General features: G+C 46.9%; 1 protein-coding gene across 10 annotated transcripts; it reads left to right on the top strand.

Moving 5' to 3' along the window:
• Positions 1-761: 761 nt before the first annotated feature.
• ZNF384 (zinc finger protein 384) lies at positions 762-26,668 on the top strand. 10 transcript variants are annotated; one of them, XM_059493903.1, is made up of 11 exons: positions 844-991; positions 1,323-1,371; positions 2,321-2,468; positions 5,090-5,156; positions 5,282-5,522; positions 5,859-6,180; positions 18,100-18,324; positions 18,969-19,151; positions 19,940-20,018; positions 20,852-21,010; positions 21,160-26,668. In XM_059493903.1, the coding sequence occupies exons 3-11, from the start codon at positions 2,416-2,418 to the stop codon at positions 21,433-21,435; spliced, it is 1,605 nt and encodes a 534-aa protein (XP_059349886.1). In that variant the 5' UTR covers positions 844-991; positions 1,323-1,371; positions 2,321-2,415; the 3' UTR covers positions 21,436-26,668. The 10 variants fall into 10 exon arrangements, with proteins under 10 accessions (XP_059349895.1, XP_059349887.1, XP_059349886.1 ...); XM_059493912.1 differs by lacking the exon at positions 2,321-2,468 and having other exon boundaries at positions 762-935; positions 5,086-5,156; XM_059493904.1 differs by lacking the exon at positions 2,321-2,468 and having other exon boundaries at positions 825-991; positions 5,086-5,156.

Below are 26,668 nucleotides of genomic sequence, written 5' to 3'. Positions count from 1 at the left end.
CCGCTGCTCCTCCCGCGGCAGCGGCAGCGCACGGGAGGCTGCCAGACGGAGCTTGGGTGGGCTGAGGCTGTGAGAGGGAGTGCTCAGAGCCTGGAACGAGGGCGAGCTGCAGCCCCCGCCGGGGCCAGGTGTGCACGGTTACACCCGCAAGGACAACTGGTGTGTGGGGGAGGTCACACGGAACCGCGGGACAGGGTTACCCTGCTGCCCCTTCTGCTCCCGGCAGGCAGTGAGACGGTCCGGTTTGCCCGTTCTGGCACAAGGCCAGCTGGCGGGAAGTCCGTTCTGTTGGCTCAGCAGGACAAACACGTTTAGCAGCGTGCCAGAAAAAGCTCGAGCCAGCGCGGGCTGGGACCATCCCAGGCGCTGGCAGCCAAACTTTGAGACAACTCCCCTGGATCATCGCGGCGGGCCGGGACCGTCCAGGGCGCTGGCAGGCACAGCGCTCGGGAAAACTCCTCTGGAGCGGCCCCATCCCGCGCCGAGCCAGAGGCAGCGGCCGAATTCCTCATTCACGGTGCCTCATGAATATTCACGAGGGCGACCGCCTCTCCCCCCTCCGCCCGCCCGTCACGTGACGCCGCGAGGCCGGAAGCGGCCCTGCCGGCCGGGCTCGGGGACGCCGCGCGCCCGCCCGCCCCCCGCCCGCCACAGGCACTTCCGCCCTTCCGCCAGCCCGGGCTGCCCCGCGCGCCGGCGCCCTCCGCGCTTCCGGTAAGCAAGCGCGCGCGGCCGACCCCCGCCCCGACCTCCGGCCGCGGCCGCCTCGCCGGTGCCCCCGGCCCGGGCAGCCTCCCCCGGGCCGCGGCCGCCGCTCCGCCGCCCCGTTTTCAAGCGAAACCGCTGATGACGCCGTTCCGCTCATCTCGGCGACCCGGAAGCGCCGAGGCGCGGCCCGCCCCCTGACCCGGAAGCTCCTCCCCGCTGTCTTTCCGGTGAGGAGGCCGCCGCCGCCGGAGCCGGGCCGGGGCCGCCGCTGGGGGGGAGCCCGGTAATGTGCGGGGCGGCGGGACCGCGGGCGGGGGGCCGGGCAGCGGGACTTCCGGGGCCGGGGCGATCTGGAAGCGGAAATGGAGGAGGGCGGGCTGTCTGTCTGTCTGTCCGGCCGCCCGTCTGTCCCGGCGTCGGGGGCTCCGCCACGGGGGAGCCGCGCTCCGGGCCGGCCCCGCCCTCGGCCGCCGCGGCGGGAGGCGCGTCCGGGCCCCACGGGGAGCGCCTGCCCCGCTATGGCCGGGGTGCCCCGGGCCGCGGGCCCCGCGGAGCGCCCGCCGCTGCCATGCGGGGCCCCCGGAGCCTCGGTAACCCAGGCGGTTTGTTTGCAGAGACGGCCCTGGAAGGAGGAGAAATGCAAGAGGAGGGAGAGTGAGAGGGGTAAGGAGCTCCCGGAGCTGCGTGAGTGACCCCCGCCCCTCAGCCGCGTCTGCCGCGGGCCGGGAGGAGACGGGAGACGGGACGGGCCGCGGGTCCCGGAGCTGGGAACGGGAGGGCGCTTGGGCTGCAGGGAGCGGGAACGGGGATTGAGCGCCTGGAAGGAGCTGGGGCGCAGGGGATGCCGCTGCCAGGCACCTGTTCCAACTGAGGCTCGCCCGCTCGGGGTGGAGGCTGCACAAGTGTCGGGGAACGGCACCAAAGTTGTGTCTGTAGTCTGCGGGTTTGGGATCCAGGACTTTGCCCGGTACGTTTGGGATATTCCTGATGCGTGTTCAAATGCGCTTGTTCTAAAGGTGTAACACCGTTTGAGCTTTCTGGTGCTTATAGTTACCAGGGAAGCGTTTTTGCTTTTGTTGTAACAGCCTGTGTGGCTTCCAGCATCCTTAGTATTTTGCAGCAATTAAGCCTAAAAGCTCCTTGTCATTGAACAAAGATCTTGGGCGGACATAAAACAACAGTCTAAATTGTTCCCAAGCTTTGCTCTCGGGGCCTTTTGTTGACTGCAAACTCCGTGCCGAATGGGAAATAAAAGCCAGGCATCTGGAGAATAAAGAAACCCGTGTTAAAAGTCAACCTGTGAACAAATACCTTCCCATCCAGCCTTGGTTGTGCCTTCCAGAAACACAGCCTGTATCTCACCGTGTACTTGCACGTGCTTTTACCTGTCTGTTATGATTAAGGTGCTGGGCTGCCAAGAAGTATAAATGCAGCACGTTAAGTATGTGATTCTGTGAGACGTAAACTCCAGATCCCTTGTCCCTTGCGAGTTCTCTGGTGCACTCGGTTGTTTATTTGGTGTATGTACATTTGTGGTGTGTACACAGAAAGTGTTTTTGGTTTACATCAGGAGGGTACGTTGGCATCTGTCTGATACTAGACTGGTGAATAGGAAGAAGGTCCCATCTCTGGCGTGTTTGTGGAAGCTGGGATGATGAAGGCCCTGCAGTGGGAGCGTGCTGTGGTGCAGGGTTGAAGCTCCAGCCCATGTCTGGTAGTTATAGAGCAATTGGAAGGGTTACGAGCAGAGTTCTGGTAAAGTAAGTGTGAGCAGCGGCTCAGTGGGGGCTGCCAATAGGGGTGCATGTTTTCAAAATACCCTTTTAGCCTAAAAGTGGGGTAGGGGAGGGACAGCTCTGGGACTAGGCCAGTAGGTTGGTGGAGGAATCTTACCTTTGTTTTCTGCCTTTGGAAGACTGGCTTGCTAGTGAAATTGCATGAAAGCTTCAACTTTTACACCATTTCTCCTTCTCCTCCACATTCTTATAACTCCATCACACTTCAGCCTTCCAAGCCAGAAGTTTGAGGCCTGGTAGATAATGTGGTCAATTATTGAGATTTTTGGATGGGGAGGTGGATTCCAAGGGAGTCTAATGAAATCAGTGTAGCCATCCTTTGAAGGATCAGTACGAGCCGTGTTTGACTTGCACACACTGTAAGCTGAGCAAACAAAAGTTAGATTCTCTCCGAAGTTCTGGTGCAAGACAAGATGGAGACAAGCAGCCACTGAGTGCCCTGGCCTCTGCTAGTCTGGATTTTGGAATCTGGAAATGGACTTGCCTTTTATTACTTGTTCTCTTTAAATAAGAAAGCTGTTGTGAGTTCTTTTTGCTTAAATTGGTGTGTTTCTGTTTAACTCCTGAAGTTTGCAGTTGCATCCAAGGGAGTCTTGGACAACTACAAAGTTTCTCTGGAAAATGCATCTGATTATTATTATTATTATTATATGAGACTTTGTGGTTTTGGACAGTCAGGTTCACTTTGGTGGTTTTGATGTGGAAGCTAAGCAAATAACTGCTTATTTATTTTAAAAACAAAACAAAAACCAAGCAAAAACCCTCAAACTTGGAAATTCCAAACAAAATGCCACTCTTGATTCAGGTGGTGCTCAGTTGCCAAGGATGTGTTATCTCCTCATGTGTGCCCATCCTGTGGAAGAAAAAAGTCATGTAATTAAGCATTACATGCAAAGGGCTGTGCTGTGGGCAGTGTACTCAATAATTAATTTGGCTGAAAAGAAAGCAGAGGAAGGAAGGTAAGAGTGTTGCCCCATCAGCCTCTGATTGAATCACAGCAGTGCAAATCCAGAGTAATTCAGTCAGGCAGCGAGCAGTCTGACTGCATGCCACCAACGTAAGGTAAATAATTTATCCTTAAGTGTGTTTATTGGTTGATTTGCAGTGAGTGAGTGAGGCAGGAGTACTTGGCCTTGCTGTTGCATGAGCAATTCATAAAAACAAAATTATCGGGTAATTTGGTTCATTTAAATACTGCTTCTCCACATAGAGGAAAATTATCTTTGCATTTTGGCTCATACACAGCAATTCCACATGTATTATTCCATCTTGATATACTTCTGTAATGTGTTTCATGCTACTGGGGGCATCCCTCTGAGCTCCCCTGAGGACTGAGATAGACCCTTCAGAAGCAATATTGTTCAGTTATGAGACCACTGACAAGACCATAACAGAAATATGAGCAGGACAGTTTGCAGGTAGCTGCATGAAAAACCTACAGTGGTTGTGCTCTGTATTCTGAGCATACGTTTTACCTACCACTTTTGCCATATTTGTTTAGGAATAGATGTATCTGTTTTCAGAAAATATTGTTTTGTTAATTTCTTTAGGTTTTGAGTAGTCTTTTTGCAAGTGTAACAAACTTTGTCCACTAATGGTATTACACAAAGGAATGTAAGGAAGAGAAAGGAAAGGGCTTCTTCAGTCAGGTGTTCCCAAAGAGATTATACCTCTGTGCTCAGGAGACTCTCTTTTGGTGTCTAACTCATCCTCTGAATGCAGGGAGAGTTGAGATGGAGCAGTGGACACTTGGCTGATTCCTACAGAATGTAAAGATGGGAAGAAAATGGGCAATGGCGAGCCATGACATGATCTTGCTTGGAAATAGGGTATCTCAGGAGCAGGGGAATCAGGTTATTTTCCTACTGCTTAGTCTCATTGGAGGAGAGCAGGAATATAGAATGATGCTTCTGTGTTGCTTTCAAGAGTGGGGCTGGTGTGGCAGCAGGAAGTTAGGAGCCCTGAGTTTGACTTCTTGGTCTGCTGTGGCTGTCTGTTATCTTGGGCAAGTCTGTTTCCCTCTCTCTGCCTGTCTTTCTTCCTGTGTAACATAATGCTAATGTCCTTTTGCTGCATCTGGGTCCTTAGTGTTGAGCTGGGGTGGAGGGACAGGCAAGGTCCAGCATTTTCACTGCCTGTGGGGTCAGACTGTCTGTGATGGTGAAAAACAGTTTTCATCTGTATTTGCCTGCTTGCAGATGCACAGACTTCATTTATGCCATGTACTTGGGTGGATGATAATTGGGAAAATTTGGATCTTTTCTGGGTTTCTAGTCAGTCCTGTTTTTTGCATGGAGGACTACTGGGCAAGGGGCATTTCAGATGGACCCAAGCCCATGGGAATAACAGGCACCTTTTCCCCCTGAAAATAATTTTTTTTATTTGGGCAGATAGCTCAAAAGGGGGGAGAAGTTGCTCAAGGAAGACAGGGGAGATTAAGGAACTGTCACAGCATTAGACTGAGTCAGTTCCATGTTGGAATCTCTTTGAGTTTAATGGGTTTTTTGTATGTGTTTGTGTGTCGTCTTCCTTATCCTCCATTCCTCCTCCCTTCCCCCTTCTTCTCGCCCCCTGTGCCCAGCTAGGATGGAAGAATCTCATTTCAACTCCTCCCCGTACTTCTGGCCAGCAGTGCCCACCGTCTCGGGACAGGTGAGATCTCCCAGCCTGTTATGTTCAGGAGTTTATGATGAGTGTTTCTGTTGCATTTCTTGCTCAGCCAAATGCTGGGCAAAACTGTGCCAGGGTGTGCTAAGAGCTGTCCTCCCCCCGTTTAGATTGAGAACACCATGTTCATTAACAAGATGAAGGAGCAGCTATTGCCCACAGAGAAGGGCTGCAGCTTGGCTCCCCCCCACTACCCTGCCCTGCTGACAGTGCCCACCTCTGTGGCGCTGCCCACTGGGATCTCCATGGACTCGGACACCAAGCCGGAGCAGCTGACACCACACAGCCAAGCCCCCGTGACTCAGAACATCACCGTGGTACCAGTGCAGTCTGCTGGGCTCATGACAGCAGGTAGGGCACTCCAAAGGCTTTGGCAGTCACAGAGGGGACTGTGGCATGGGGAGACACAAGGTCCTGGAGAATCCTTACTGGACTGTAGATTATTCCTAGCCTTACTGATGGTGTAGACTGCCTTGGTGTGGTTTCACTGTCAATCTCTAGGCACTCCATACACCCACCCTCTTTATGGAAGTTCAGCTTCCAGCAGTAGAGACTGGGAATGCTTTGGGAGGGGAAGCTACCCTTCTGTTTGTGTTGTAGGCAAAAGTAGATGTTTCTGTGGGATAAGGAGGTTGGGCATAATTGGAGATGTAATAACCGACTTCCTGCACCTTCCTTTGTTTGCAGGTCCTGGTCTGGTGATAACCTCCCCGTCAGGTTCTCTGGTGACCACAGCCGCCTCTGCCCAGACCTTTCCCATCTCAGCTCCCATGATTGTCTCTGCGCTCCCCCCTGGCTCCCAGGCAGCCCTGCAGGTGGTGCCAGACCTGTCCAAGAAAGGGACAACCACCCTCGCTGAAGGTGCCGGGGCTGGGGGAGTCGCCCCCAAACCGCCCCGGGGCCGCAAGAAGAAACGATTGCAGGAGTCGGGGCTGCCAGAGATGAGCGACCCCTTTGTGCTGACAAACGAGGATGATGAGGACCAGCACAAGGATGGCAAGACATACAGGTGGGGAGTGGGCTTAAACCTTGGCTGTAACATTGCATGGGCATGGGGGTGTAACCCTTCAGAGGGTTACATGGGGAAGGAGAGATCTCTGCTTTGTACCTAGAGAGTCCCTGAGTAGAGAATCTTTGAGCTGCAGAAAGAGTTGAGTTTTCTTTCTGGTCAGGAATATTTACAGGCTGATGGGTTGAACCAAAACTGAGGATTTCCTTTCAGTGGACAGTCTTGATTTCCTGAATATATAGTTGTTAATGTTACTAGGTTAGTTAACAACCAGGATGTTAGGGTGGCTAAACTACATCCTTGATGGCACAGCCAGCTGGTATGGCTGGTGTACTGCAGAGTGCAGTGCTGGCTGGTGCAGCTGGAGCACTGCTGGTGTATCTGAGAGCCCTGCTATACCTGGGGGCTCCTCAGTTACAGCTCCAGTCTCTGCAGCGTAAAGACTGCAAACTGGAGACACACAGAGCAGGAAGTGAACTGTGGTGGTAGTGTCTGCTCCTGTGTGTATTGTCCCATGGGATCTTCTATCTCAGCACTCCAAACAAAACAAGGGAAAAAATGTAATTCTGAATTACATATTAAGGGTGTTTCTGAGCCCTAAGTGTGTCAGATAAGAGGTTGGGTTTCTGAGCTTGGAGGGATGTGGCTTGAGTTTACAAGTGATGGGGAGGGGAGAGATAAGGTAGGAGGGAATACTTGAACCAGAGGATAAGCAGTGTGGGTGTTTAGAAAAGGTGGGAACCAGACAGAGCAGAAAGTGGTAGGCAGTAAATGTAATGGTCTGTCTTAGGCAGGAAGCAGGAGCACTTTGGGGTGATTCAATGATAGGTGTTTCTGGTGGATGATTAGGATAAATAAGAGGCAAAGTAGTAGCCAAATTGAAACAGGAATAGGAGATTGTCCCTAGGTCTTCTCATTTGCCTATAATGTGCCCAGGATCCCATATCAAACAGTTTTCCATTTATCATCCTAGATGTTCTTTGTTTTGGTTCAGATTTAGTTATCTTTCTGGAATTAGGCTTTTGGAATATGGAGGCATCTACATAGAATCTGTGTGCCCACCCCAGGCATTTTTTCACTTTAAACTATAGCTTTTTTTACTGTTTACATTTTTTTAATCAACACAGTTAAATGGGTACAAAAGCAGAGCTTGGATCAGCCTTTTTATCTTAGCCAATGTCCCGGTTTTTCAACTTTGAAAATATAATCAGCGTATGGTGAGGAAGGGTGGGAGTGTTTGGTAGCTTGCTATTTGTAATCCCACCGTTTATTTTGGGCCATAGCCACAGATCCACACTACTCAAGCTGCTTACAGTCTGGGTTGCTAATTAGGTTGTTAAATATGTATTTACAGGGGACACAATTGGCAGTGAACACTAGAATTAAAGCTGAACCAGGGCTTTAATTATAGCTCCTTGTTTACTTGCAAGTTTGGAAAAAAATGCCCAAGACCAGGTGGAGTGACTCAGCAGAAACTTTATGAACACGCATAGTCTGCGTAACAGCTCATGAAAAGGCCTTTGCAGGGAAAAAACAGATGAGTATATATGTGGGAATAAGTAATTTCTTAATGTTTAAGCTTTCTTTATGTTTATTCTGAGTGTGGTACCTTTTCCACCGGCTGCCACCCTAAGTAGGCCTTCCTCTGAGCAGTGCTTAGGTGTGAGAGACCTAAATTGGAGACCCCCAATAGTGGTGCTTCAGGAGGGAGTACTTCTGCCCTCCTTGAGATCTGCTCTTTGGACGATGCATCCCATGTGCAAGTTTGGAACTAAAAATGATTGTTGGAAAAATCAAGGAAAGCGCTATCTTCTCTTGAAGCTGTGGGAGAGAATAGCTTTGTGCAGCATAGTAAAATCATTTATAATATGCATATGAATAGACTCACAAGTTAAAACTTTGAGGAATGCTGGGATCCTCTGTATTCTAGAGGAAGATTTCAGTAGTTCCCGTCACTACAGTGTGCAGACATATGCTAGCTAAATTAAGACTGTGGGTGAGGTTCCTCTACTCCTGCTTCTTTCTCAGGCTGGAAGAGGAGTTGGTTTTGGCATTCATATGACTACATTTGTATGATTTCACTGATTCCCATGATGAGACACTGAGAATCGTGTACTCAGATTCCTGGAAGGAGTTGTACTACATTGATCAGTGTGGTTTTTATTTTATTTTTGTTTAATACCCAATTCCTAAAGCCTGGGATTATTTTGTCAAATTTAATTATTTTTAAGCTTTGTTTTTGAGCTCTGTGAGCTCTCTTGTCATGAGTGTCTGGGCAGGTGGCTAATATTTCTAATTCCTGACTCCTAGTGTGGTGATAAAGACAGAGTAGGGCCTTGAATGAGGAGCACAGCCAGGCAGATGTGGGAGGTGCTGGAGCATAAACCTTGATACATACAGCTCATCCCATTCTCTACTAAATGTAGAGATGCCCACTCCAGCAAATAGCAACTGTTTTACTGCTGTATCATCTCTAGAAGTGAATTAGTAGGCTGCTGTGAAAGTGGTGGAAGAATCTCTATGACTAGGATTTTTTTTGTAAGAAAAGCTGTGAGACTGTTGCTAATGATGGCAATACTTGCAGATCTTCAGTGTCTGTCCTTAGGATTTGTCTGGCAGAGTCCTTGGTGCATTGCATTGTGCTGCTGGAAGAATGCTTGCACCTGCAGGGGACAGCATCTAACCCAGTCCTGTGAAGCATTTTCTTTCATGAGTAATGTCACTTCAGTCTTGTCTGGATTCATCGTCAGCTCTTTGTTAGCCTTCCCTGTCATCTTTGTATAATTTACTTTTTCTTTGGAAAATGTGATCAGCATCTTTCTAGAAAAATGCTGGCACTATGGAGCACATGGCTTCTTCCCAGTGCTTTAAAAGTGCTGAGGAAAAGGCAGCAAACAGATCCTGGATACAGTAGGATTGTTTTTTAGTCCTGGTGTGGTGCCTGTACCTGTGCACTTTTAGAAGTCTGTGGTGTGATGTGATCGGTGGACAAGACTGATAAGGTGATTTAGCTGCTCTGGGCCAGATCATCAATTCTCTTCTCTTGACAGTTCTCTAAGCAGTTTCTTTGTAAGAGGAAGAGAGCTCTGTATAGGCACTGCTAGGCTCTGGTACTAAGTAAAATCCAGGATGAATACCAGTTTATAATCTGGAATATTTTGCAGGCTGTGCTCTGGAGCCTCGGATACCAGCAGAAAGGTTGTTGGCCTGAGAAGGGCCTCATGTCATAGTGTAATCAACAAGCTCTGTCTTCTCCACTTCTGGTTTTGGGTTTTCCTTACTTTCACTGGGGAACAGCAGGGAAGCTGGGAGACAATAAGCAGCTGAGGGACATAGGAAAATTCAGAGATGGGTCCAAGGTGCAAAAGTGTACAGAATCCTTAGTGAACTGAGCTGCAGAAGGTGAGGAAGCTGGATGGAGACCCTCATTAGAGAGCAAATTATGTACACAAGGGGAACTGGTGGTTTGAATACAGCAGGTGGGTATCGTCTCAGACATGTCTTGTTTTAAGCCTGTTTGGATTTAGCATTACTGTTTAGTGAACTTCCCATAGTTTTGAATCAATTTGTAATGTGGTGGCTATGAGTTTAGTAAGTCACACGTGTCTGTGACAATATTGTTGAATTTGGCCATTTTTAAGCTTGGAAAAAATCTGTTAAGCATGCTCTGAGATGATTTATAGTTTGCAGGTGGAGATATGTGAAGGAAATATTCTCTTTGAGGCTTCTTGAGGCTTGAACCACTCCAGGCACTCAGCAGACAGTCCATCTCCACAGAGGAGACTTCTCTCAGTTTCTGTGTGAGGCTGGACTATATATCTACTCTTTCTGCAACTCTATGCATCTTCTGGAGCTGCACTGTAGGGCCAAACATGCTTTTCCTTCAGGCACAGCTGCTCTTCCTTCTGCTTCAGAAGGGGTCTCTAGTTCCCAGTGTGGACAATAACCTCCATCTCTGATGGACACAACAGCAAGGCATGAGAAGACACTGCTTGGTTCAAACGTGGTAGGGATGAGAATGAGGTATGGGCAGGGACTGGAGCTGTTTGTGCTGAGGAGATCTGGAAACTCAGTAGAGATGGGAATCAAAAAGGAGGAGAGAAAGGACAAGAGCCTACAAACTAGGGAATGCAGCAGAGGATGTGATGGGGAGCCTCTATGCAAGGGAGAGAGCGGAGAGCTAGCACCAGAATAAGCTATAAGCAGCCAAGACTGAAGGGTGGAGGAAAGAACCAGACCTGCTACGTTCTGGAAAATGAGATACCTAGAACTGGCAGAACAGAGAGGGACAAGAGTATGGGATGTGGACAGACATAGAAACATGAGCAAGAGGAGATAAGTGTTAGGTAACTGAGGGAATGAAGTAGCAAAGTGTCCTTGCAGTAGAGGATCAAGAGGCTGGGGCATGTGGGTAAAGAGCTTGGGTCTGGGCCTTGCTGCAGGAGAGGGGATTGCTCTGGGCTGAAAGGCTAAGGGCAAAAAGGGAATTAAGTTTGAAGTGTCAGGCAGAAAGGTTGACCACATTCCCTCCAAAGCCTAGAAATACTAAACCCAGTGTTTCTAAATTTTGCCATGGCTTTGATGTCAGCATAAGAATGTGACCTCCTCTGGCAAAGAACCTCATCTCCCTCTTAGGCTAGAAAAAGGTGAGAAAGTATTGTTACTGTCATTTATCATCTTAGCTGCAGTGGCAGAGGTGTGTGCAGTGGATTTTAAGATTGCTGATGACCACCGTGGGTGTCAGTGTGATGCCACACGTTGAAATTTCTGTTTGCTTTTTTTAACAAGTGGTTCCGTGAGCAGCGGAACTAATGATGCCTGGTTTCCAGCGGCTCTCTCCTGTGTGGATTCTCTGATGTCTAATCAAGGGTGAGCTTATTAGCCTTTCCCTCAGCAGAGGACTCCAAGAGAGTCTCTCTCCTTTCCTCAGCTGCACATTTTTGAGACTTGTCTTGATTTTTAAGATCCTTACCCCTTTTCCAGATTGGCTGGCATTGTCTTACGGTCTCAGAGTTTCAAGGAATACTGTTGCACATGCACATTTACATATGCACATGCAGTTTGTACACATAATTCTTGCTTTGTACATAAATGTAGTGTTTGGAGCTTAGAAAATGACAATTTGACTGGCCACATGCCTGAGAGTATAATGAGGTAAAACTTTGTGGTATGGTAAGTTCTCTCCCTTCTGCTGAGATGTAACTGTGAGTTTGTGCATGCATGTGCTTTCCCTTGGCAGCTCCTCATAGTGCCAAACAGAAGGGATTGACAAGAGAAGTTCTGCAGTCACAAATTCTAATTTTGGCATGTTACTTGTCAATGGAATGAATGTGTGCAAGGAAATGAGGAGAACAGTCACAGTTTCAGCTTGGGAGAGAGGGAACTTTAAAACTGTATTTTGTGCCTCTTGTCTGATTACACCTTAATTTGGCCCTGCTGAGTCAAGGCACTTTGATAGCATCCTTGATTAGTTATTGGTGCATGATAGCCTGTCAGAGACCTGCATGTTTGCTCAACCTGAAAGGAATATTCTGTGAAAAGAAAATAAAATGCATTGACATGGGATTGTGGAATTGAGGGGGATGATCTGGGGAAGGCATTTACTAGTATGAAGAACTGTTGATTACATTTGCCTCTGCCACAGATTGCTGTGGTATCCTACAGCCCTACAGATAATCTTGCCTTGAAGTGTGTGCAAGTACGAGTTAGGTTGAATCTTCAGTGGATTTGCATTTGTCTTAGGCTACAAATGACCATAGAGAGTTACCCCGAAATAATTAACATTCAGGGTTCCCAAAACCATAATCTCAAGTATCATTGAGCACTCCTCTGTTACAGGTCAGACCCTGTTCTGCTTTGCAGAAGTGTTGCAGCTCATAGGAGTAGCACAGAAATTTATAGGAGCAGTGATATGAATGTATGTAATAGGAATTTTCCTTTAAAGGAAAAAAAAAAGTCACAGATTTCAGTTTGGCTGCTTGGAATTAGTGGGTACGTCTCTCTTACTGTGTTTCACTGGGTCTTTTTTGATTCCCTTCCCTTACAAAACATAAACCAGGGACATTGTGGAGGTAGATGAGTGCTTATGGAGCACTGATATTTCTGTGGTGGGTACAGGAGATGAGTGATCTGCTTCATGAGGTTGGAATTGCATGTTGGAGTTGGACGAGGCTTAAGGCTGTCCAGAGTGGTGATATAAAAAGCTGAATGCTTGCTTGTTAAGTGTCTGTCTGTGCAACATAATAAGAGTGCAGTTCTGTGGAAACAGTCAATAAAGCTGTATCAGAAGGCACCTGCATTGCAGAGCCAAATTATGGTGACATGGATGACCTTAATCTTGATGTTTCCAAATTTCCTAGTGCTTTTTAATGGGCCTTTTGTATTCTTTTAATTTTAGCTCTTGCATGTTATCACTATAGTGGGAAGCACATTATTGTGTTTTATTGTTTTGTTGGTCTTTTATGCTAATGGTGACTGATTTCAAAAATTGGTGGACGGTGTCTTAGGCTTGATGTTCGATGATTTGGAGGTCAACAGAAAGTCATGGCTGATAACCTAAAGATAAAAGCAATGCCGGTGGGTAGCTGTAAAGAAGTGGGATATTTATCTGGTTGTTAATTGTTCAGACAAAATATATCTTAATACAGTCCCATGGAAGACTTAGCCTTTTGGGACAGCATGATGTCTCCAGCAGCCAGGGACTGAGGTCCAGATGTTGGGACACAATGGCAAACATTATCAGACAGAAGTGTTTTGTTGGACTATTGAATGTCTCTGGCCTAAAGATAAGGAATATGGAGGAGCAGTATCCTGGAAAGCAATGACTATGAAAAAGACTTTCAGGAATTAAGTGACATCATGAAAGCTCCCAGTGCAAGACTGCGACAGAAAAGGCTTAAGGTGCAGCTGTTGAAAGCATAAACGATTGAGTCATTAAAAGAACACAGGGAATTTGTGAAGTATGCTGAAATACCACAAAATTTTGGGTCAGGTATTTTTAGGGTCATTTGGAAAAATGGGCAAAATGCAGGAATGCCCTCAAATCTGGGAACTGGGAAAGTGCCATATGATGAGAGCATTTTGAACTGCTCTTTGCCTTGCCAGTATATGAGAGTATGCTTTTCTGCAACCTTACCGAGCCACCAGGTGACAGAAGGACTGTGGAAGTAAGTTGACCAAGATCTCTGAGCATAGCTGATAGATTTGTTGCACACTCCAGTAGTGTAAACTGTTCAGTGGAAGCACAGTGTTGGCTTTGGAATAGAAGCTGATGCTGGGTGTGCCAGTGTGGAAGCAGAGATACAATTCCTGTGCCTTCATTTGGCATCTTTGTACTCACTGGCTTTATTTGGGTGTTGCCCAAGTGTACCTGTGTATCTTGGATGTTAGTTTTGTCTCCTTTCCCCTCCTCTTACAAAATATTAACAAGAAAGTGTTTAACTTCAGCTTAAAAAATGGGGGAATGTGAGGGTCAAGCATTTATCATGAACTGTGCATCCATTATTATGCTATGCTTGCATTAGTTACTTCATTAACTCTGCATTGCAAAGGCAGGACATTTCCTTCCTTTTTAAATGAACTGCTGACTCTGACAGCCTAAACTTATCATCTAGTCTAACTTCAGACTTTCCTGGTTTGAGTTTTAGTTTTACTGATGGTCTAACTTGTATGTGTAGCCTAACAGAAGGAGCAAGGACTCAATTAACTTGTAAGACTACTCTCAGTAGATACTAGGAATTCGAATTCTCAGAGCCATATAAAGCTTACATAGTTTTCACAACTGTGATACTGATTAATTAAGCACTTGATTGAAAAAGGCTGTTAATCCATGTTGGGCAAATTTTACTATGAGCTGGTATTTCAGATGACATTTTATCTCCTAACAGCATCTGATGAATGAGGCGGAACATTCCATGAAAAGTGGAAAAAAAAATACAGCACTGTGTGCCACAGAGTTGTAGTCTAGTTGCTATAGGCATCATTTTCTTTATGACTCATTGTGATGACTTTCATATGGGAGTAGAATTAGAATTGTACATCCACCTTTTGCTGGCATTTCATGATTTTTGAGTGTCTTTGTCTAACATGAACATTTTTTTGAATGTCTTTATTTCCTATAAAAAGAAAGCATTATAAACATTGGAAGAGGTTACTTTTGATCTCTGGCATATGGCTGAGTGCTAATTTAACCGTTGATATGAACCTCTGTTTTATTAAGGATATTTTCTCCAAGGCTGTCTGAATTTGCAGAGCCATAACAAGGAGCTGCAGGGGATGTTGTGTCACACCATCAATGGGAATGCTGCAGTCATTTCTGTTTCTTGCTGTCAGAAAGAATGCAGCCAAAGGAGGGGTAGTTTAAAAGCACAGTGGGGAGACTATTAAAAATGGATATTAAACAGAGGGGGGGTAGAAATCAATTATTTCATATAGTGTTTCATTCATGCTTACTAAGGAGCACTCCCTATTTTCCTCTCCCCGGCCAGAATTTCACTGAAGTAGAACACTGAAATGCTGCTAGTGTCAGGTGGGATATTCTCATTATCCATATAGATTTAACATTTTTTTTTAATCCATATTTGCCCACTAGAGGGCTGATTGCATCTTCCCCTTTAATATTTGATGTTGTCTGAAGCAGAATGCAAAGCCCTTAATTAAATGGATCATTTGTTCCCGTGAAAAAGCCTGATACCACACAATATAAAATTCTGAAATGCAGCTTTCTGCTATATTCCAGGGCTTTTTTTAACTCATAAGGCTCATGAATTTGTTAATGCTGCATAACATTCTCAGGGCTGATGCTAATTAGATGATTAGAAAATGAGTTCTTGCAATATTTTAATTCTAAATGTTGTTTGAAAAACAATATCAGAATGTCTATAGCTGCTAAATTCAGACAACAGAGGTTGTTTGTTTGAGGGTTCTGTTTTGATTTTGGGGGTTTGGGGGAGGTTAGGGTTTTGGGGGGTTCTGTTATTGTTGTTGAGGCCTAATAATCAGATTTATCATTGTCATGCAAGTGCCAGTGATGTTTTGAAAACTTCTTTATAATTTTATTTTGAAAATAGAAAAGGACATGCAGTCTGTTTTTCTTCAATAAAGTTTATTTTAGAGAATTTCTGACCTGAAGGCTGATACCTGGCAAAGCAAATAAGTAAAGGAAGGGGTGCACAGGAGTTATGGAAGATGAAGTTGATGGCTTTATGGTACTATAGATTTAATGCATGGGACTGCTTGGACTTGATGGCACGGTAAAGTTCATTAATTTTTCAGAACAGAATAGACTATTTAAAATACAGAGTCCTGTGTACAGCACAGAAGAGATTAGTGCCCAGCATTCTCTTTAAACTAGAGCAAAAACCCTTAGAAGGGTATTTCTCTTAGAAAGGGTTCTCAGAATGCTGATTGTAGGGGCCAAGTGATTGAGACCATATTGTAGCCCCAAGCCTTGTTCCAAAGATACATTATTCTCGTGGTTGGAAAAGTTTCCTCTTTTTTCCACTTTTGGTGTCAGTTGTTGTTCCTCGTTATGTCTGACTTGTTCATAAAATAAGCCCCTAGTAATTGATATTTTTCTCCCTTCATAGATTTATTTGGCTGTTGACCAGGTTATCTTTTAAGCTTTACTTCAAACCTAGATCAACTGGAGTTAGTGAATCTTTCCTGCAAAGCCAATTTTCCACATGCCATCACTCTTTAAGTTTGCTGAGCCCGTGTGAGTTTTTCAGTAATGGCTGAGGACATTGACTACAGAATTAGACATGCTGTTGGCAAGAACAGTCGCTCCCCTCTGTATACAAAAAGGATACCTGCTATTCCCCTTTGTTTTGGTGAGCCGTATTAGCACAGCATCACACTGGGAGCTTGTTCTCAATTGAATGGTTCCTTATCAGAGGGCCAGTGCTGTGGAACGGGGTTCAATTGAGAGTAATGGAAGTCAGCATCTGCTGAGAAGGAGCTTGCTAAAAGTCAAGCTTGGGATTATGCTGTAATTGCTTGCAGTAGCAGGGAGCTGGACTTGGTGGCTCAAAGGTATTTTTCAGTTCAGTGTTCACCTCAGTTATTCCTAACGTTGGTGCTTTCAAGGACACAGTCCTCATCATGTAAGTATGACTTGATTACTGCAGAATACATATGCCCTATTCAAGTCTAGCATTCCAGGAAGTCTGGAACAAACTGTGTGACTTGAGATAGTTTGGTTTACAAACCAAGAGCTACTTTTTTAAAAAAAGATGATGCTGATGTACCTTTTTACTCCTTATATCTTTAATTGATGTAGGGATAAACAGTAAAATTGCTTCTGTTTGTTGATTCCAGCAGGGATTGGGGGGTGTGTGTGTGTATTGAGGAGGAATTTATGTAAGGATGTACTTAGTTTGCATGTTCTGTTAGGGCTCGCAATTAAAATGGATTAAGAGAAAGATGAAGGTAGGACACGTGGGAACAACTGTTAGAGATGATAATGAATGTAGAAGAGCAAAGGTGGAGAGGAGGGAAATGTTATGACAGGTGTGTGTTAGAGTGCTTGCTAGGGAGGCATGGCTTCCAGCTAAATGGCTGGGAATCAAGCTGTGGCTCGGAAGGGCCTGTGGAAGTGAAGGTAGGTGCTGGATAAACACTGCTTACATGACATACGCTAATCAGACTGCACACATCATAAAGCTTCTGGCTCCAACAGAGTCACAACAGTAGATGTAATGAAGTATCCTCCTGAGAGGAGATGGATATGGGGAAGAGCAGGATCAGCTCTGTGGCTTGTAATACCTGCAGAGACTTTTGTTGCTGAGCAGTTTTGTAAACACTATAAAACTCAAGAAATTCCCAGACAAAACCACTGTGAACGCTGAATTCATGCTAACCAGCCTTCCTCTGGCTGGCATCTCTTCTCTCAAATGTGACCCTGGAAGTTGCATGTGGAGATTTTATTTTGCCTTTAATGTAAATGAAAAACCTAAATTCAGATAAACCTTTACTCTGCCCCTTGTTTGACACACACGGGGTGTGGGGAAGAAATGGAAGAAAGAACTTGGATGCAGCTTCTATCTCTCTGTCAAATTAACAACCACGAAAGCTTTTACTATCTTGAACTGTAAAACAGTATGAGCTTCTCTTAACAGCCTGGTGTCGTAGTGGAGGAACAGTTTTTAACAGCAGCATCCGTAGCAGAGTGATGCCAACTGCTTCTTCTTGTTCAGAGAGTCTGTGTGTTCACAAATACATTTCTGATCATTATGGGAACAGATGGATCCAAACGCCCAGACAAAACATTTTGCATCACTTCACTAAGACTGAAATGATGAAAGCCCACTAGACCAATGAAATACCACATTTGATATCCAGAATATCTTTGTGAGACCTACTAGGAAAGCAGCACTGCTGTTACTCTCAGCATTTTGTATCCTAAATATTTGAGTGTCTTCTCCAGAAATGGGGGCAGAGTTAAGTGGATTTGGCCATTTTTGCTCTCACAGACTTCACAGTACATGGAATTAACTTCTAATGCAAACTATAACCTGGGATTTCCAGGTTTTCCAAGTTTTTTTTGACTGAAATAAATCATAGATTAACAAAGTGGTGGTTTTGTCTGGGAATTATTCCTATCCCCTTAGGATTGCCATTGGAAAATTTTCAGAGTGCTGCCCAGCCTCTCTTGCAAGCCAGTTGGTTTCTTCCAACACCTTCACTTGTCTGGCTGTGAAGTATTGCTTGTTCTCTTACACCAATTCCCAGCTTAAATTTGTTCTCCTGGGACTGAACCACTCACAGTCAAGCAGTGTCCCAGGAGAAACCTCCCCAGTACCTCATAGTGGGAAAACACCCCTTCTTCACTCAGTGTGGAGGATCCCATCCAGTTAGAGCTGATCCATATTGGGGCTTACCCCCATGTGACCCTATCTCTTCCCCTCGCCCCGGTCCCAGGTGCAGGATGTGTTCGCTGACCTTCTACTCCAAGTCGGAGATGCAGATCCACTCCAAGTCCCATACGGAGACAAAGCCACACAAGTGTCCTCACTGCTCCAAGAGCTTCGCCAACAGCTCCTACCTGGCCCAGCACATTCGTATCCACTCAGGGGCCAAGCCCTACACGTGCAGCTACTGCCAGAAGGCCTTCCGCCAGCTCTCCCACCTGCAGCAGCACACACGGTAAGGGCCGGAGGAGGCTGGGGCCCTCTGCACTGCATGTTGCCGTCATCCCAGCATGCTGTGAGCACCTCCGTGGGCGGCTGCCTGGGCAGACCTGGCTGGTTGTGGCAGGCTGCTCAGGGCGTACGCGCGGCAGAGCGGCGGTGGCGGTACCAGACACGTGAGCCTGGTGCCCGGCTGTGAGGGGCTGGATGTGCTCAGGTTAGCGCTGCTCCGCCAGAGAGGCGCCGGCAGCGGAGTGACGCTTTCTGACAGGAGCCAGGGCTGGTTGTGCCGGTGTGAGAGTAGAACGGGCATAGGAGGACTGTTCCCTGTCGCCCCAGCGTAGTTGTGCCAAACATCTCAAGTCCAGGCTTGCAGCCCCCCCTGCTGTTTCAGCCACAGGCTTCCCACACACAGCTCTGCCAATGCCCCTCAGTCCAAGCTCTATAGTTGCTCTCTCTGGATCCTCCCCCGGTGCAGACAGACCATGGTCCCTTGAATCCAAGGGGAGCACAGTTTGAGACCAAGAGAGCTCATGTTCGGAGTTCCTTCACGTAGCAGATAGCGTGGTGCTGTCCCACCCCCTTTGTGCCCTCATTCCATCAGCACTAGCCAGATGGCGGTCATGTCCAACTGCTGCTGCTCCTCCTCCTCTTCGGCAGGATCCACTCCAAGCTCCACACGGCGATTGTCAAGCCGCACAAGTGTCCTCACTGCTCCAAGAGCTTCGCCAACACATCCTACCTGGCCCAGCACCTCCGCATCCACTCGGGGGCCAAGCCCTACACCTGCCGCTACTGCCAGAAGGCCTTCCGCCAGCTCTCCCACCTGCAGCAGCACACACGGTAAGGGCCAGAGGAGGCTGGGGGCCTGGCCCTGGTCCCCCCGCGCTGCCGGCATGCACCTCTGGAGCACGCGCGCCAAGCATGCGGGGGGCGGGCGGGGAATGCGGCCGGCTGCACCCCAGAAGGAGGTGAGCCACCTGAGTGGACGGAGTGGAGGCTGCGCAGGAGACACTGACCACGGCAGGGCTGAGGTGGGCACGTGCTGTCCCTGGGGATCCTTGGTCTTGCACCGTGGGCGGCACAGAGAGAGCGATAGAGAGAGAGGCATTGGCTGTAGGGGATCCCGGCCTGGCACCACGGGGGTTGGACTGAGTGTGTGGAAGCTGCTTCTGGCATTGCAGGGGGACAGGGACAGGTTAACACTGTAGGTAAACTCAGCCTGTTACTTAAAAGGAAAAGTGTTGGTTTGTCTATCCTGGAGGGAACAGAGCTGTTTTCTTGGTACTCTGGAAGCAAGAGAACAGATTTCTCTTGGTCATTTAGGACTCCTGAGTTTGGAACAGGGAGCCTGGACCTCCAGACCCCTTCCCAATACATTTTTAGGTAGCTCACATGCTGAGCTGTCCAGGCGTTCCTAAGCTCTTGCTCCCCAATCCTTGTCACTCTGAAATCTGCTTGACTGCCTGTCTTCAACTTCTAACTGGACGTGGGAGCTGTGCAGAGCTCTCCTTGTCCAGCTATAACAGCATCTGGAGGCAACATCATCCCCTTCACACAGCAGCAGGTCCTGGCAGTCTGCCCTGTCTGCCTGCTCACTGCCTCCCGTTTGTGCTCTTCCTCCTCAACAGTATCCACACCGGGGACCGACCCTACAAATGTGCTCACCCTGGGTGTGAAAAGGCTTTCACCCAGCTTTCCAACTTGCAGGTAAGGGTCTGGGTGTGTCCTGCTCCTCGGCAGGGGTTGGCACGGGTTCCAGTGGTAGAGGAGGTGGAGGAAGTGGGGCAGCTGGGAGGAGAGTAAAGAACGCAGAAAGCTATTGAAGCCCTGGGCAGGGAAGAAATTCCTGGCTTGTGGCACTACTGGCCCAAAGGCGCATAAACGGTCACATCCTGTAAAATTAACTTGACTCGAAAGTGGTGAGACCTTAGTGAAGTTCCTCCCATCTGTTTTGCAGTTTTCTAACTTAGCTGGGGCGAGACTTTTGTGAAATGTTACACCCAATAAAGTCTGGGTATCTGGGTGGGTTTTTTGTTTGTTTTACAATGAAATGGAGGGCATAAGGGTAGGGATATAGGAAGCAGAGGTGGTGTGTCCTGTTGCAGTACCCTGGAGGAGGGGGACTGTAGAGTGTGCCAAAGAGCAAAGAGCTGTAAACACCTGCAAGCAGTTAAAGCAAATCCTGCCCTGAAGGTAATAAATGCAGGGAGCAGATGTATAGAGGAACAGAAAAGGAGAGACCAGGAAAAGACTGAGAGTTGCATGGAAACTGGGAAGATGGGGGTTGTGGAGCATTAAGAGTCTCTGCTCTTCAAATGCCTAGTATGCATGAGGGGGAAGGGCGTGTGTGGGGAGGGTGTGGTGGGCTGGAGGGAGAAGTTCTGTCCCTATGCTAGGAGCCAGGTTTACCTTCCTGAGCAGCCAGGAGCTTGGGGCCTGGCTGTAAGGGGGTGTTTGAGATGAAGCCATCTCCAGTACTAATACTTGCTTCCTTCCTCACGCTTGCTTTCTCTTTCCTGCCTGCTGCTGCCACCCGCCAGTCCCACAGACGGCAGCACAACAAAGACAAACCTTTCAAGTGCCACAACTGCCACCGTGCGTACACGGATGCTGCCTCGCTGGAGGTGCACCTGGCCACACACACGGTGAAACACGCCAAGGTCTACACCTGCTCCATCTGCAGCCGGGCCTACACCTCGGTGAGTGTACACAAGTACTCAGCTTCCCAGGGAGCAGCTTCTGTAGATCCAATGGGAGCATTCCCTGAGTTGCCATGTCCCTCCCTATTGGCTTTGGCTCTTGTGAGCATCGTTCCCTCCTCTCTCTGACGCGCTCCCTCCCGTTGCAGGAGACGTACCTGATGAAGCACATGCGGAAACACAACATCCCTGACCCACAGCAGCAGGTGGTTCAGGCACAAGCCCAGGCCTCGCAGCAGCAGCAGCACTTCCAGCCGCAGGGCGGGGGGGCAGCAGGGGGCCCTTCTGGAGACACTAACCAACCCAACCCTCCCCCCCAGTGCTCCTTTGACCTGACTCCTTACAAGACTTCAGAGCATCACAAGGACATCTGCCTCACTGTCAGCACCAGCGCCATCCAAGTGGAGCACCTCTCCAGCTCCTAGAGAGACCTCAGCCCAGGGAGCAGAACGCCTCTTGTGCATAGCCTGTGCCAGGGGCACCGCTTGTGCAGCGGCCCTCCTTGTGCAACAGTTTCTGGCCTCTCCTCCTGCAGCAGCCTCTCCTGGCTGTATAACCCTGTTCATGGCAGCCCCTTGCACAACAGCCTGTCTCAAGGGGGTGCTCCTTCTGTGCAACAGCCTGCCTGGTAGGAGGATGCTTCCTTGTGCAAGAGCCCCTTTCCTGTGCTGGGATCACTTCCTCATGCAAGAGCCCCTCCTTTGAAACCCAAAGAAAGGCCCCTGTTTTGCCTTCTCTCTCACTGTAGGATGCGTCTGAAGCGGGGTTGCGTGTTGTGACACGCGTGGTGGATGGGATGGAGAGACGGCCCTTGTATATGCGGGGGCTTGGACACGTGTTTTTAGCAGGCCACAGAAGAATGTGGCAGGGTTCACAGCTGGATGGGGTTCTTTGAGGATTGCCTTGAGTGTCTAAGAGAGAAATATCTATTCCTGTCCCTCCTGCTTGTGAAAGGGAGGAGGGGTCGCTCGTCCTGCCCCAAGGACTGGATGGGAGAAACCTTCTCCCGAGTGGAAGGTGAGACCAGTGGAGGGGGGAGAGTTGAGGCATGTTCTCTGGGATGGACAGGTGCCTACACTGCCTAAGGGCTGTGGAGTGTTGCATTCTTTCTCCTCCCCTAGTGGAGAGCAGTAGAGAGGAGTCTGTCTGAACTGGCTGCTGCCTCTCTCTCACAGCTGTCTGAGCAGCACAATGGCCCCATAGGAATGTGGGTTCCTGCTCATTGCCCTTCTTGCCTGTTGTGGATGATATCCTAGCAGCTTGTACTCCTCCTCCTCTCCCTCCTGCTTTTCCCCTCCTCAGAAAAGCCTACAGGCATCAACAACAAACCAAAAAGCAACTGGAGGGAGGGTAAGAGACTGCCAAAATAATCATCACCCTTCTCTCTACTCCCTTTCCTGAAAGGCGGAATGACAGCAGTTCTGACACTCACATACCTGTCCTGCCCCCAGTTTCCCAAAGGGAAAGAGGAGGAGGAGGAGGAGGAAGAGACCAGTCTTTTCAAGGGGCTGGCAGGAAGCAGGGAAAGGCTAGCTTCTCCTGCTCTTCTCTTGCCAGAGTGCTCTCCCAGGCTCCCTCTTGCCAAGACGGGCTGGACTCACATGGCAGTGGTGGCCTCTTCTGGACCCTGGTCATGGGAGAGAATCCCCAAAAGGTGGACAGTGGAGAGAAGGGGATGAAGATCCCCACAGAGAGACCAATCTAATGAGAAGGGGGAGCCAACAAGAATAAACGGAAGGCCCCTTGAATTTATATATATATATATATATAAATATCTATTCCCACCCCTGGCCCGCTCTGTCCTTGCTGTAACTGTTTCTATCTCTGTGTTTATAAAACGCATTATCCTGGCGAATTTTTATTTTCAATCTTCGTTTGTTTTTCCCTTTCTCTTCGTCTTCAATTCTCCTTCCTCTTTTTTTTTTTTAATTGGTCCACATGACTGCTAGTCTTGTGTGTTACTTACTAGTTTCTTTGGATCATGGAGGCTGACTTGGAAGAGAATGAGAAGGCAAGGGAAAAAGCATGTGTTGTTGGGTTTTAAAATCAGTCACCCACCCAAAGCCTATAGAATCCCAGACTTCTGTATGAACAACCAATAGGGGCATCTATTTTATTTTTTTTAACCACCCTGTATAGAAATAAATTGGTGTAAAAGGCTGCTTGAAGGTGCTGCTGCGAGCAGCCTGCCCCTGTGACGTGTGTTCCTTCCCCCTGCAGCCGAGCCCTGCAGGAGCCTCTGGCTGCCCTGGCTCTGGAGGGGCCGTGTGGGCAGGCACAAGGGAGCACATCCCTGCCTTTGGCACTTTGCGCTTTGCACAAGGACAGCGAGGAGCTCTGCACCCGGGGAGCCTGTGGCAGAAACCTTTTCTCTGCTTTAGTCACCAGGGTTGGCTGCAAACAGGTGGAGTGCTTGGTAGGTGCATAGGCTAGGCTAGAAGGAGCTGTCTGGTTTGACTCCTGCATTTCACAGGTGACATTTCAGTCCATTTAATCAGTACTGAGAGTAGCCAAGAACTGATGAGTATTTGAACTGTGTTGACAAAATGCATTGGCTTGATTTTGAGGCACTAGAACACAAAATCCATTGGTAGCCTGCTGCAAGGGCTTCATGTTTTCACTGTTTAAATATTTAAGCCAGATTTCTCCTTGCTTTGGCTTCTGGTTCCTAATTCTGGAAACATTCATCTCTCTGATTCAGAGAGCCTGAATGGGACTTTCCCCCCGCACACGTGCATTTAAACACTCTAATGTCTCTTCTCAATCCACTTTTTCACAAGGTAAACAGAACTCTGTAAATCTTCCACTGTAAGGGATTTCTTCCAGTCCATGAATTATTCTTGTCTTTTCTTTCTACATCTTGTCAAATTTTTCATTATCTTATGAACAAATTCATTTTGTAATTGAGTGTTGAAGCCCCAGTGCCATGGGTGAGGTCCCCCTGGCTCTTTGCCTTAAGTCTGCAGAGGACTGTGTTTTCCCTCTTCTCCCAGCAGGATAGAGGAGCTCACAGTGGCTGCTTGTCTGGTCAAGGCTGATCATCCAAAGTCTTGGCTTTCCAGGATAGTGTTTTCCCTTCTCTACAGGAATGCTCTGGGTTCTTGTTTCCTGGGTGCTTCACGTGGGGCCGTGTCCAAGTCCAGCCTGTGTGAACGGGCCTGGCTGGCTGATGGGCCAGGGTACTCACAGCTTTCACTGCTCTGTCAACCCCAGACTGTATCAATTCTTATTTTTACTTTCAGATCCAGGTTGAAATGCAATATTGCATCTTGCTAACTTGAAAAACATTGAGTGCAACTTCTCATTAGCTTTTTTTTGAGACTTGCAGGCTGAGCATTTCTTAATCCTCTTAGTATTTGATTATGTACAGTTTATCTTTCTGACTTATGGTGCTAGGTCAATGCCTTATAAAAATTTAAGTATGTCGCACCTATGCAGTCCCCTTTGTTAAACCAAATGTATAATGATGTCATCTAAGAATGAAATTGGTGTTTGGGTTTTTTCTTTTTTTTTTTTTTAACTACAAAATCTGTATTTTGTAAAATCTTTGTGTTATAGGTTTTATTTTTTTTTCCTAATTCTTCATCTCTACAGTTTTTCCATAATTTAGTCATTGAGTCCTTTCATTTGCCTTTTGGGAGTACTGTCATTAGTGTCTTAAGGTATTTGTTTAATATTCCAAGTTTAATTTAAAGATCAGAATCCCTGGGCTAGAGAGCTAGTTACTAAACTCTTTCAGGCCTCCTGTTTCTTGGTTGATTTCAAAATAATACTCCCTTGTAGGTGTCGTCTCATCTCCTACTTTGATACTATGGTACTAGATTGCAGTTGCTATTTTCATATGACTGCTACATTATATTCCTTTCTTTAGATGGAATTTGAAGTATTTATTGACTGGTTTCTCCTGTCCTATGTCACTAGCATTTTCACCATTTTTATCTAGCATAGATCAGTACTATTAGTAAGATTTCTTTCTTTATTTTGTGATTGAAAGGAATGAAAGAGCAAAATATTCATTTCCTTTTACCACTAGTTTTTCTAGTCACAAAGCTTTTCTTAAGAATTTTCTCTATTTTTATTGTCTCTAATTTATGTTAGTTGCTGTCTGGCCTACACCTTTTCCATCTGTTATGTTTCTTCTTACAGGAGAGTTTAATTCATATTCCTCTGCCTTCTTTCTTTTTTTCCCATGGACAGCTCTGTTGATAGTTTTGTTCCCCTTGGAAGTTATCAGATCCAGCACAGGCTTATTTCTACTTGTGGCTCTCCTCTGCCTGTCTGTGTTCCACATGGACAGGACAAAACTGCCAGCTTCACTCTACGTGTTCTTACTCTTGAATGCATCATCTTGAAGTTTCAAAAATGGTTTGGGTGCAGTGTCTTGAATTAAGCTAGGAAGGCTTTAAAAGTCAGAGTAATACCTTTGCTGATTGGTTGAATTCCCCAGGGAGTGGCTCACAAGTTAAAATTCTTTGCAATGATTTTTCATTTTATATGTTAAAGGTGCTTGAAACTGCGTTTCCTGGTCCCTGGTTTGAGGTGTTGTTTTCTGATGTTTGCTAGCCTTTCCCTTCTTGGAATCTGATACCTAGCATGGGCATCCATTTGTATTTGGGGCTGTACAATTCCTGTTACCTGTCATTTCAAAGGTGTTACTGTTCGTGTTTGTGCAGTTTGCTGCTGAGCCTGTAGCTTTTACTGTTGCCCAGGAAGAAACTAATTATTTCTTACCAAGGGACTTTCCCACTGAGCTTCAGAAATGCCCCTTTATTCTGGGCCTCCTTTTTTTTCCCTTATCAATGAGAATTTCTCTGTTTACCCAGTCCTGTTGCTGATCTGGAAATAATTGAAGATACCTTACCCTCATTATCTCTGTCACTTACTTGAGTTTGGATTAGGTCTTCCTCTTTGGACTCCCATGGTTGTTTAACACATTCAAAGTGCTCCAGATGGTTTAGAAAGTGCAGTAGCTACCTGTGAGACACAAAATGTATCAACTTGTGCAAAATTCTTCCCTCTTGAGATGAAGCCTGAGGTTCTGCAGTCTGCAGCTTTGTGCAGTCATGCCAACAACAGTTCAATTATTTACCTCCCACTCACAAGAGTGGAATATTCTCTTAACAAGATCCCATGGTCCTTCTTCAGCTCCATGAATTGTTTGACTCTGCATTTTCATTGTGCTGCCAGTCCCTTCGTTTCTGGATGTTTGTACCCAAGAAGACTTGAGACTTGACAATGACTGGAGTTCTGTATTAGGTTGCATCTTGTATCTTTGCTGAAAGGCAATAGCACTTTTTCTTGTTTTTTTCCAAGCTGATTTTCTGTTCTTAGTTGGATTTTACAAATTATCATTGCTTTAAAAGGAAACATCATGTAGGATGGAATCATTTAGAAAAGTCACCCACAAACAGTAACAGAATCTCAGCCGTGACTAATGATAGTATTGCTGGTCTATAATTCAGTTAAATCTTCAAGAAAGATTTAAGACTTTTATAATTTAAAGCCTTATGGTTAATCAACCATGTCCCTTATTATAGTTCTTTTGTTAGTTATCACTGCCATTGAAACTGCCACTCTATATTACTACTTTTTTTTTATTTTAATCCATAGGGTCTTGCTTGCCTTTGTTGAGTACATTAAAGTCTTCTGCTATAAGAA

This window comes from Ammospiza nelsoni, chromosome 2 (genome assembly GCF_027579445.1).
Source record: "Ammospiza nelsoni isolate bAmmNel1 chromosome 2, bAmmNel1.pri, whole genome shotgun sequence".
NCBI classification, from domain to species: domain Eukaryota; kingdom Metazoa; phylum Chordata; class Aves; order Passeriformes; family Passerellidae; genus Ammospiza; species Ammospiza nelsoni.
This window is presented reverse-complemented; position numbering and strand designations above follow the sequence as displayed.